Source organism: Rhinopithecus bieti, unplaced genomic scaffold (assembly GCF_001698545.2).
Source record: "Rhinopithecus bieti isolate Rb0 unplaced genomic scaffold, ASM169854v2 scaffold_5216, whole genome shotgun sequence".
NCBI lineage: Eukaryota > Metazoa > Chordata > Mammalia > Primates > Cercopithecidae > Rhinopithecus > Rhinopithecus bieti.
In genome coordinates, this window is record NW_016805021.1 from 2,219,024 (window position 1) to 2,232,165 (window position 13,142).

Here is a 13,142-nt window from a genome sequence, read left to right on the forward strand (position 1 = left end):
AAAAAAAAAAAAAAAAAAAAATTATTTTTATCATGACGGATAATACTAGAAAGAACTTAGGAGTTAATTTTGTCCAGTAGTTTCCAAATTATTTTTAGTTATTGAGTTCTTTTTTATCTTATTTTATTTATTATTATTATTATTTTTTTTTTTTGAGATGGAGTTTGGCTCTTGTTGCCTAGGCCAGAGTGCAATGAAACTATCTCGGCTCACTGCAACCTTCACCTCCCCAGTTCAAGCTATTCTTCTCCCTCAGCCTCCCGAGCAGCTGGGATTACAGGCGCCCGCAACCGTGCCTGGCTAATTTTTGTATTTTTAGTAGGGACAGTGTTTCGCCAGGTTGGCCAGGCTAGTCTCGAACTCCTGACCTCAAGTGAGCCGCCCACCTTGGCCTACCAAAGTGCTGGGATTACAGGCGTGAGCCACCACACCCAGCTGAGTTATTATTTTGAAGAAAACCTTTTGTAGAAAATAAATATTTAAACAGATAAAAATAGATCTGCTCTGTCTTCCAGGGGTAGAAGGCTTAGAGTCTTGGCTGTTAGGCTCTGTAGAGCACAGTCTGAAAACTAGTCGATCCTTCCCATTTTAGGTGCAGACCTGAGACAAACTGCAAAAGGCGTTGGACCGAGATCATTTTGTTGATATCCCTTTTTACTCTACAAATATTACATGCAACTAAGTCTTACCCTCAATGTGTAAACCTAAATTTTATGCCATGTTAGGAATATGAGTGAAATATCCTGGTTTCACTAAGGAGAATTCATAGTTTAATCTGTTTAACACCTTCTGATTAATCAGTTCTTAAAGCATTGTGTATATGTCTTACATGTACATTTCTAAAAAGTAAATACAGTCTCTGTGCATAGTCAAGCTCTGTGTACAGAGTGTCTGAGTTGTTGTCCAACTACATATTTATATAATATTTGACTATGGAATCACATCAGCATATATCACATGCTAATGCTGATATTCTTGAGTAGACACTAAAATGCTTTAAAATTTCATTTTCCGTCTGAGAATGAACAAAGTACCCTGAATTCTGTTTGATGCCGTGTCACCAAATAGGTGTTATTCTGATCCCCATATATGTTTAAATTAACTCAAAATAAGAAATTTAAAAAGTCTTTCTTTAGTCTTAAGGCTGTAATTCATTTTCTATTTTATAAGAGAAACAAACCAGGTATTTTATTTTGGTTACAGTATTAAGGAAAGTAACAGAGATATTTAGTAAAGAAAAAAAAGAGAAAAAAGAAAAAAATTATTGGTCAATATAAGAGGATTTACCTGGAAGGGAATCTTGTTACTGAGCGGAATATCAAGATTGTTTGTAGATACAAGTAAAATAAAAGAAGGGTTTATTTTTGTCATATAAGGAGAAGGCTGGAGGTGGTTAGCTGCTTCTGGTGTTTCAGTGGCTCTGCCATTTCACTGGCCTTTCCCTCAGAGTTGTAAGATTGCTGCTGCAGCTCCAGGCATCACATTCCTATTCACATGAGGTAAAAAGGAGACGGGACTGCCATAGCTTCCCCCATCGCCCCTCTGTTTGTTTTGTTGTTGTTGTTGTTTTGTTTTGTTTTAGGACATCAGTAGGTTTTTAGGATCCTCCCAGAAAACTTACATTTCAGTGACCAGAACTATGTCTCGTGGCCGTAGTTGCAAAGAAAACAGAAAATAAGAAGGTGGTTTTTGTCCAGCTTTTAAATAGAGTTAAGCACAGTAATTGGGAATACAATCAGTGGTAATCAGCAAATAGTTTCTGTCATAGGGTGTGAAATCAGTAATAATCAGTAACAGCTAACCTTTATGATATCTTTACAATATTAGTGTAATATTCTTATCAAGGTACAGGCACTGTTATGTGCACCTTATATAGAGTACTTTATGTAAAGTACATTCAGTGAGTACATGTCTAAGCGTTCTAAACCATGCTAATTTCAAGAAATTGGAGTATTTATCCATTCATTTTCATTTATTCATTCATCCTACATGTACTAAATGAATACCTAACATATGGCAGTCAGAATACAAAGGAACCACAGTTTTTGATTTCATGAAAGCTACCTAATGGAGAAAATCAGCATTAACCAAATAATCACATGCAGAAATGTGAAACTACAGCTTTGACAAGTCTATGAAGGCTATTATATGCAAGATGCTGGGTTAGGCTGTGATCCTGGGATATGATCTGGTCGGGGACATCAGGGGAAGGCTTCCCGTAGCAAGTAACTTTTGAGTGCCTATCTGAAGGATGAGCGTAAGAAGGAAGGAAGAACATTTCAGAGAGATCGTGTGCAAAAGTCCTTTAGCATAAAAAACATAGACAATGAGTGAAGGCTGGTCCTCCAGGAGAGCAAGATTCTAGGTGAAGCATAGCCATGTTAGGAGTTTATCCTAAGAACCATGGTAAACTATTGAAGAATTTTAACCAGGGTTTCGCATGATTATGTCTGCATTGGTTACACTGTAAAGAATGTCTGGAGAAAAAACCAAGTAGATCAGAGGAACCCAAAGAGCAGGCTCTTTTGGTGGTCCTGGTGAGAGGATCAGTAGCTTGGATTAAGTTTGTAGTGCTAGTTTAAGTGGAAAGGAGTCATATTTGAAATATATTTGGGAAATAAATCACCAGGACTTGGTGATAGATGGGGGTATGGCAGCTGAGATAAATGAAGTTGTCAGAGATGGCATTGAGTTTGTGCTTCTGAATGGTAAATGCTGGCATTTGCTAGAAGAGGATGATGTTTTTTCATAGATTCTGACTTTATCTTTGTATGTAATAAGTAGAATTATTCTGAGACATTCAAAGGGAGCTATCATGTAGTAGGCAGTGGATATAAAGTTTAGATTTCAGAGACAGAGATTAAAGGTAAAGATGTAAATTTGTTGTGAGACATTTTTGTGTACACGATTGGGTGTGGATGAGATCATTTTGACAGAGAGTATAGTGGAGAAGATTAATGTTATGAGACTGAACCTTAAAACTGCTGAGATTTCATAGTTGAGTAAGAAGGTAAGGTTGAAAACCAACAAAGGAAGTGTAGCCAGAGAAGCAGGAGAAAAAACAGGACATTACAGTGTCACGGGAGCAAGGGGAAAGAGTGCTTCAAGAAGAAAAGAAGTGGTGAATAGTGCTGAAAGGTTAGGTGAGGTGAAACCCGAAAAGTCACCTTTGGTCTTAGCAAAATAACTGTCACTAATGACCTTAGCAGGAGCTGCTTTCGTGGAGTGGTGGGGCCACACTCCAGTTAAAAGAGAGCTAAAGAGTGAGTTAGAGGTCAGGAAGTAGAGGGCGTTAGTACAGGTGATACTGCCAGGGTTGGCCAGGAAGAAGGCAGGAGAGATCCAGTGAGGGGCTTGTTTTGTTTTTAAATGGTAGACTTGAACATATTTCAATAGGATATCCAGTGGGATATGTTATACCCAAGAATTTATGATTCTAAAAAAAAACAAAAATAAATTGATCACCTTTGGAGGATCCTAGAATGAATCCTAATGATATTTAAAATCAAAATATCATTAGTCACTTTGGAGGATGAAAACTGAAAAAAAGAAAGATCCAAGCAGGTATCCTATCTTTTCAAATAGGTAACAGGGGGAAGTTTCTCTTTATAGAAATGTTCCAGCTAATAAACAAAGCAGGAATGATAAGAATTAGAGTATCACCCTTTTTGCAACCCCGATGTAATAACAGATTTAAGTAATAATCAGAAATGGCTGCTAATGTCACCAAAGCACAGACAGTCAGACATTAGGTAAAAGTTTGTGACAACTTATGATGTCTTCTGGCCCAAAAAAATCAAACCAAATAGTCGGGCGTGGTGGCTCATGCTTGTAATCCCAGCACTTTGGGAGGCCAAGGCGAGTGGATCACCTGAGATTAGGAGTTCGAGACCAGCCTGGCCAACCATGGCCAACATGATGAAACCCGTCTCTACTAAAAATATAAAAAATACCCAGGTATGGTGATGAGCACCTGTAATCCCAGCTGCTCCAGAGTCTGAGGCAGGAGAATTGCTTGAACCAGGGAGATGGAGGTTGCAGTGAGCCAAGATCACGCCACTGTACTCCAGCCTAGGCAACAGATGGAGACTCTATCTAAAAAAAAAAAATCAAACTGAAACTGTTCAGACGTCTAGATTTAGATACCAATTTACAAGAGAAAAAGAGAATAGAGGAACATGTTAAACACCACCATGGGGATACTGTCAGCAAAATCTAGACTGTGGGAAACTATAGGACAAATGGCTGGTGTTTTTTTTAACAAATAAATAGCAATGACAAAAAAAAAAAATAGTCGGGGAGAGAGGGCAGAGAACCTGCATATTAAAAGAGAGTTAAAGACCAGTCACCCAGTTCCAACATACAGATCTTAATTCAGTCCTGACTCAAACACATAAACCTTTGTTTCAAAGCACTAGTGAAACATTTAAAATTTTTTGAGCACTGACTGGATATCTAATGATACTGAAGAATTACTTTAAATGTTTAAGTGAGATAAACAGTGCAATGGTATGGTTATGATTTAATAGAAAAATCCTTACTTTAGTAATACATGCTAAAATGTTTACATATTACATGATCTGCTATGCAATATTTACATCACAATAATCAAGGATGGATAGGGAAATTTGGTAGGATAGAGATGAAATGAGATTGGCCATAATTGATGATTGTTTGAGTTTGATAATGGCTACATTGGAGTCACATTATGCATTTTTCTTTGTTGTACATCTTTGGATTTTTTATAAGTTTTTTGTTGTTGTTGTTCTAAAGTTCATGGGATTTAGCCATTTGAGAAAGAGACAAGTTCTTTTTGTAGGATAGGCATTGTTTGAAACTGTAGGTATGAAATCAGTGCATTGAATTGCAATTAGCATTTTGGGGCAATACTTCCTAGATTGTGCTTTGTGTACCACATCATAGCATATCAGGATGCAACCAATATCCAGTTGACCCAAATAAGCTTAAAAAAAAAAAAACAGTAAAATGGAGTAGAAGAAAAAATATCAAAATCATGAATTTATAGCATGTGGCACAGAGGTGGAGTTATGCGATAAGAAGGCCATTACATTTTCATGTCATCAATAATGACATAGAAATTTTAATGGTATTAGGAGATGTTAACATTGGCCCAATAATGAGATTTAAACTCTGTTGTGCTAAAAACATATATATATTTTGAGATGGAGTTTCGCTCCTGTCGCCCAAGCTGGAGTGCAATGTCGTGATCCCAGCTCACTGCAACCTCTGCCTCCTGGATTCAAGCTATTCTCCTGCCTCAACCTCCTGAGTAGCTGGGATTACAGGCATCCACTACCACGTCCAGCTAATTTTTGTATTTTTAGTAGAGATGGGGTTTCGCCATGTTGGCCAGGCTGGTTTTGAACTCCTGACCTCAGGTGATCCGCCTGCCTTGGCCTCCCAAAGCACTGGAATTACAGGTGTGAGCCACCACACCCAGCCAAAAACATGTTTTTATTAATACCTTAGTGCACTATAATTTTATGCTAGACGTTAAGGATACAAACCTGAATAAGATAATTTATCTGTCTTTAAGGAGCTCAAGTGCAGTAAGGGAGATGGAGAAGCAAATCGTTACAATTTGGTAAGACCATGCAATACTAGAGAAGTGTATGTGTGTATGTGTTTATTTGCTTGCTTATTCATTCATTCATGTTTATCCTGCCATCTTCCAGAAAGGAGTGAGGCAGCTTGCAGAAAATTCAAACTAGCATAAGTGAATAAATAAGGATGAGGGCTTAAAATGGAGCCACGACTGAGGCTTAAAACATCAATGCCTAACCACTGCTGTGGATAAGCCATAAATCTGGTTCAAAGGTTTCCACAAAGCTAAATTTGTTCAGTTAAATAGTTCACAGGGCCCAGAAAACCAAATGAATTAATTAGTTAAGAAGAGAACTTAAAACGAATTTTTACTGTGTTTGACAGCAATCTTTTAGTAATAAAATCAGCTAGAAGAATGTATTGGGTAGTATCACACAGACCAGGTTTTACTGGGTCCTGTTGGTTAGAGTTTAGGAAACAAATGTTCGATTATGTTATTCTTGGATCACAGGTTCCACTGAGACAGAAATGGTGCTTGTTCTGCATACCTTTGATCCCCTATTCCTAGTACTAAGTAGATGTGCAGTAAATATTTGTTTAAAAACTGACAATAAAAAATTGTAATATAAATAAGATGTGTTGACATAACTCTGTTTCTTAGTCCAGACTTCTGGAATCTGACTGAAACATCCCCTTGTGATTCAAGCACCATCTAAAATAGTATATTGGAGCTTCACTAAGTTTTGCCACAGGACTCAAAAAGTCATCAAATTTCTATGTAGGGTTCAGTCTTACAAAGAAAACACTTAAGTTTAGGTATGTGGCAGACTAAGTTAGTAATACACAGGGAAAGAGCAAAAGTTCCAGTGTCATGAAGGTGGAGACTAATCGTGGAGATTAGTCTGTCCTGACAACACTCTGTGTACCAGTGCACCTTTGTGATGCTGAGTAAGAGGAGATTTGCACTTCATGAAGGTCCAGGTTAAGCTTAGTTGCTCAGTCTGGACTCTGGTCCCTAAAGTGGGAAGTCTCAGGCAAATCTGAGTATCAGACCATGCCAGCAATTCAACTCTCTTAATCTGCTTCTTTCTCTGTAAGATGGGATAATCATGATACTTATATTCCAGGGTGTTGTTGTGTAGTTTAAATAATGCATATGAAACAATCTAGTACCTGACATATAATAGTTCCTCGGGAATATTAGTTATAATTTTAAGTCCCATCTCTATGACACTTACTCTGACCATTTCATTCCACAATGGTCTATTTATGGTAAACTCCTAATGCCCTATTTATTTGGACTCTGAGTTATTTCAGTATCTCTCTTAGTTCATAACTGGTTATCCCATGCCATCATGCTGTTGTTCACTATTTGAGGGAAAGAACTCTACTCCATTGTGTATCCCCTGTCCCACTCAGGATGGCAGGAAGTATAGCTATTACTATAAATTAAAATCAATCAGAAACGAAATTATTTTCACATTTATGTTACATTGTTTTCACTTCATCCTGAAAGTTTTCATTAGTCTGAAACATACCCAGAGATACTAATCCCATATTTCAAAATTTACCACAACTTTAAAGCATTAATTAATTAATAAAGAATTACATGTGCCAGTTTAAAAAGAAATATGCAGATTATGGAGATTTAAATACTGAAATATGGGACACATTCCTGTGCTCCTCCATTCGAGTAGCTGTTAGTTTATCACCTTCAGGTCATGTTTATAGAAGCAGTCTGCCACAGGCCCTGTGTCCCTGCATATTCTTACTGAGTATATCAAGAAAGCCCCTGATTGCTTTTTACATGGGCCACTTATTTGTCAGGGTTGTGCTTGCAGCAGACAACCTGGAGGGACAAGTTAATTCCTCCCTTAAAGAGGAAGCTTGCTTCCCTTGTTGTATGTACAGCATCCATGGTACATCATCCTCACAGGACTTCGGGGCTAATGCAAACCAACATGAGTAATAAAGTCTTTTGTCTCTGACCCAGTGGCCTTGTGTCTTCTGCTGGCATCTATGAAACCAGTGGTATTAGGGTACCTTGTTAGCTTTTAAGTAGAGTAAAATCCTAGACTTTACACAGTTTTTGATAGGTCAATAGGATTCTCAGATCTCTTGCTAATATTAATTACCTGCAAAATGTGAGTAAACCAGCTGTGTATGGGAAAGAATGGGGGCTTTAGATCTAGAAAACTCAAGATTCTGTACAAGTTCTCCAGCATCTTGGCCATGTGCAAGTTACTTCATCCTTCTAGAACCCTGAGAGAAGTACCATGCCATAGTCAAAAGAATCAGACATGTTATACTTGAGTACAAATCTTGCTTTTCCCTTTTAACAACTATGTGACCTTTTTCAAATTACTACTTCTCAGTGTCTCCGTTCTTTTCCTGTAAAATGGAGATGATACTACTTACCCTCATATATTATTGTGGAAATTAAATAAAGTACATGAAAATGCCAGACACATAGTAGGTACCTAGTAAAGTTTAGTTTTTTTTTTTCCTTCCAGATTCTATGCCATTAGTATTTTAGATTTAAAAGTCTGTCTTCATATATGTGTGAGTATAATACTCAGTTTTCTAAACTTTGCATCAGTTTTTGCATCTATAAAACAAAAAGTTCGATAATACCGACTTCACAAGGTTGATTTGAGGTAAGTTTTAAAAGGATGTGAAATCACTATGAAATGCTCCTCTTAGTTATTCTCTTTGAAAGAAGTTGACCAAATCTAATCTCCCTGATGCTTTCCCTCTTGGAGTGCTGTGGCCGTAATCGAGTTGAGAATCCAGGAACCTAGAGGTATTGGGGAACCCCACCCCGATGTTCAACATGGGTTCTTTTCTATTTCCCTAAGCATCAGCTGGCCTGAGAAATAAAGAGAAAGAGTACAAAAGAGAGAAATTTTAAAGCTGGGTGTCCGGGGGAGACATCACACGCCAGCAGGTTCCGTGATGCTCCCTGAGCCATAAAACCAGCAAGTTTTTATTAGCAATTTTCAAAAGGGGAGGGAGTGCACAAATAGGGTGTGGGTCACAGAGATCACATGCTTCACAAGGTAATAAAATCTCACAAAGCAAATGGAGGCAGGGCGAGACCACAGGACGGGGCGAAATTAAAATTGCTAGTGAAGTTTCGGGCACGCATTATCATTGATAACATCTGATCAGGAGACAGGGTTTGTGAGCAGACAACCTGTCTGACCAAAATTTATTAGGTGGGAATTTCCTCATCCTAATAAGCCTGGGAGTACTACAGGAGACCGGGGCTTATTTCATCCCTTTGGCTTCGACCGTAAAAGACAGCCATCCCTAAAGGGGCCATTTCAGAGGGCTACCCTCAGGGGCCATTCTCTCTCTCAGGGATGTTCGTTGCTGAGAAAAATAATTTAGCGATATTTCTCCCATTTACTTTTGAAAGAAGAGAAGTATGTTTCTGTTCCTCCCAGCTCACCGGCAGTCAGAGTTTAAGGTTATCTGTCTTGTTCCTGAATATTGTTGTTACCCTGTTCTTTTTTCAAGGTGCCCAGATTTCATATTGTTCAAGCACACATGCTCTACAAACAATTTGTGCAGTTAACACAATCATCATAGGGTCCTGAGGCGACATACATCCTCCTCAGCTTACGAAGATGACGGGATTAAGATATTAAAGTAAAGACAGCCCTAGGAAATCACAANCCGTAAAAGACAGCCATCCCTAAAGGGGCCATTTCAGAGGGCTACCCTCAGGGGCCATTCTCTCTCTCAGGGATGTTCGTTGCTGAGAAAATAATTTAGCGATATTTCTCCCATTTACTTTTGAAAGAAGAGAAGTATGTTTCTGTTCCTCCCAGCTCACCGGCAGTCAGAGTTTAAGGTTATCTGTCTTGTTCCTGAATATTGTTGTTACCCTGTTCTTTTTTCAAGGTGCCCAGATTTCATATTGTTCAAGCACACATGCTCTACAAACAATTTGTGCAGTTAACACAATCATCATAGGGTCCTGAGGCGACATACATCCTCCTCAGCTTACGAAGATGACGGGATTAAGATATTAAAGTAAAGACAGCCCTAGGAAATCACAAGGGTATTGACTGGGGAAGTGATAAGTGTTCATGAAATCTTCACAATTTATGTTCAGAGATTGCAGTAAAGACAGGCATAAGAAATTATAAAAGTATTAATTTGGGGCACTAATAAATGTCCATGAAATCTTCACAATTTATGTTCTTCTGCCGCATCTTCAGCTGGTCCCTCCGTTCGGGGTCCCTGACTTCCTGCAACATAGAGGCACCACCCACACAGAATGGGATGACGGCAGTGCCTTTCCTCCTGTTCCTCAGGAAGTGGCTGGCCTGGAAGGTGGTCGCATGGAAGATGCACATCCTCCTCCATGCTGAGACATGCCTTTATCTCATGACCCAGGAACAGCCTCAAGGAACTGGCCCAATTGCCAATCACTGTGTGAAAGAACAAATAAGCTTTAAACCTTGTCAGCACCATATTTGTTGTTTCAGCATAGTAGGATTCATTCTCAATTAACTCTATCAAACGTATCAGTTTTTTAGCTACTTTGGGATATATTTTGCAGTGACTTGGTCCTGGTGGGTAGTGTTATGTGGAAAGATATGCCTGTTACAATATGTGAAAAAGAGCCAGTTACAAAGCCTGGCATTCATTTCACTTTTGTATGAGTAATTGTATGTATAAATATATGCAGAGAAAACCATCTAGATAGAAGGCTTATTCCAAAATACCATGGGGGATATGGCTTTATGGTGATTTTTCTTTTCTTGTGTAAATTTTTTAATTTCTAAAATGAATGTGTAAAAAAAAGTAAAACCTCCTCACCCTCACAAATTACCAGTATTGGGTCAAAATGAGATGTTTTATAGCAATCTGGTGAAATGCTTACATGGTCACTGTCTGGCAACTCTTTTTCTGGGGCAAATATCTCTGTCCTACCCAGGGACATGGAATTTGGGGTTTTAAGCTTTAGATCATCCTGGGCACTTCAATATATCAGACCTTACACAAAGTTTTTCCCAGACTGTAAGTAACCCTAGTTCTTATTCCTTTAGGAGTTGATGGCATTCTGTCTGGGAGAGAATACAAGATTCAGAGATTTATGTATTTAATTTTCATAATAAAACACTGCTCATATGGCACTCTAACGCTTTGTGTGTGTGTGTGTGTGTGTGTGTGTGTGTGTGTGTGTGTGTCTTTTTGTTGTTGTTGTTGTTCCTTTTTGTGAAGAACGGGGTCTCGCTATATTGCCTAGGCAGGTCTCAAACTCCTGGGCTCAAGCTATCCTCCCACCTCTGCCTCCCTGAGAGCTGGGATTACAGGCATAAGCCACCGTGCCCAGCTCATATGGCACTCTTAACCCTCAATGCACATTCAATTTTTTTTTTTTTCCACGGAGCTTTAAATGAAAATATTGATGCCTGAACCCTATCTCCAGAAATCTTAAGTTGGACTGGGGCAGTGTCTGAAAGTCACATTTTAAAAGTTTCCCAGATGATTTTTAAAGTGAAGCCAAGATGTGGAAGCACTTCCCCAAGCCCTTGCTGGAGAAATCATATGTTGAATTATAAAAATAATATATGCTTATTATGAAATGTAACAGTGTACTAGGGTATGAAGTGAAACAAAAACACCCCATTCTCCCCAGGTCTACCATGTTTCTTTAGGTAACATTTCACAAGTCTACAGGTATACATCTTTTCTTTCCTAGAATGGTATCGTACTAAGCATTACTATTGTATAACTTGCTTTTATTTTCCAATATGTGGGAGACATATTTCTCTATCAGTTTATACAGATTAATCTTGCTCTTTTTAATGACTGCAGTGTATCTGGAGTACAGATACTCCTTGATTTCTTTAACCTCCGAGAGCTCCGCCTGGAACAGACTGCCCTTTAGTATATGAGACATGTTCCCTATCCATTCCCCTGTGCTCCCCTATCTTCCTGTTGTTACCACCGGAAAGGAATCTATAGGGACTACATTAAATTTTATCTCTAGGATATAATTATATCCCATTAAATTATATCCCTAGGATGTAGTTTAATATTACACCCTTGTAGCTTTCATTTATTTTTTAAGAAATAATTCAAACATATAGTAATCCTCCATGCACCTTCCACCCTACTAAAGAAATAAAACACTAGAATGCAATCGAACCTCTAATCCTCACTAATCCCATTGCCCTCTACCCTATCCATAGTAACTAACTGGTTGTCCTTGACTTTGGTATCCATCCCATGCATCTCTCTACATTTTTACTCACTGATGTTTTTTGAAACAATGCATGGAAGTATTTGGTATGCTTTTAAACTTTATACACAGTGTATCACACTATATTCTTCTGTAAGTGGCTTTTCCCCCCTCAGTGTTATATATTTACAAAATTCATCCATATGGGTATGTATACTCTGAGTTCATTAATTTTTCCATAATTATGAATTATGATGGTCTGTTTTATGAATATATTACTCTTCACTTATTTTTCTTGATATGATGCCAATTTTTTGCAAATATAAACATTCATATTTGTGACTTGTCTCATACTCAACTCCTAGTGCACACAAGGGAGTTTTTCTCAATCTAGGAGTGGAATTGTTGGATTGTAAGGAACATGTGTCTTTCATGTTCTCCAAGGAGGCTGTATCAGCTTAGAATCCCACTACCAGTGTTTACAAGTTTGTTCTCATGCTTAAAATAGATTAGAATAAGAAATATTCATTTGATGATATTTCTATATATTCTCCAAAATTGCTCATAAGAACATTTTCATTTTTATTAATGTCCTTTACATGAAGTGCCATCTGGTAAATTATTTTTTTGTTAATGCTAGGAACATTTCTTCTCTCCATGTGCATACTTTGCCTGTTTACAAAAAGATTTGAAGCAATTTATTGGCCTTTTCTGACAAACTGCCAGGCTTCCTGCTATCAGCTAGTGGCTGCTTCCTCTTTAATTCCTTTTTGTCTTGGCTGCCAAGATAGCAAGAGCTAAACTCAAGGCTCAGGTGTGAAAACAAATTTGGTTTAGTTTTCCCCTTTGCTTCTTATATGGGAGCATTTCTCTAGCGTCATTCTTAGAACAGCTGCATCAGAATCTTGGGGATGCTAGTTAAAAATGCTACTTACTAAGCCCTTTCACACATCTTTTTAATTGGAATCTCCAAGGTGGTATGCAAGAATTAGCATTTTAAAAGCTCATGCTAAGCTCAAATGTAAGAATCTACTGTATGGCTTGTAATCTTAGTTTCATGTAATTCTTTCATTAGAATATGTTGTTCTAAATCACTTCAAATGCTTTTTGTACTCAATGGAAAAAATATTAAAATCTAGCAGAATGAGATATTTGCATAAGATTTAGCTCCAAGCTTTGTCTGTAAATTGATTCTATTATCAATTCGCCATTTAGAACACTAGGTTTAAATCTGTGGATCCATAAATATTCATTGAGTGCCCACTATGTGCTATACAGTGCGCTAGAAGAAGAAGTAGTAAATGGATGAAAAGCTATAAACAGACAGGAGGTTAGGAATTTTTTTTTTTTTTTTTTTTTTTTTTTTTTTTTTTTT

At 37.9% G+C, this 13,142-nt stretch overlaps 1 protein-coding gene across 3 annotated transcripts in view; it reads left to right on the plus strand.

Moving 5' to 3' along the window:
- The window catches only part of MSH3 (mutS homolog 3), a 230,083-nt gene that overhangs the window by 162,002 nt on the left and 54,939 nt on the right, over positions 1-13,142 (plus strand). Inside the window, exons 21-22 of one of the 3 annotated variants that reach the window (XM_017870931.1) lie at positions 5,558-5,605; positions 8,079-8,216. The exons of the other annotated variants lie outside the window; for them this stretch is intronic. Coding sequence (XP_017726420.1) covers positions 5,558-5,605; position 8,079 — 49 coding nt within the window. The 3' untranslated portion in view covers positions 8,080-8,216. Of the gene's footprint in view, positions 1-5,557; positions 5,606-8,078; positions 8,217-13,142 lie in introns of those variants that run through there. 3 annotated transcript variants of the gene reach the window in all.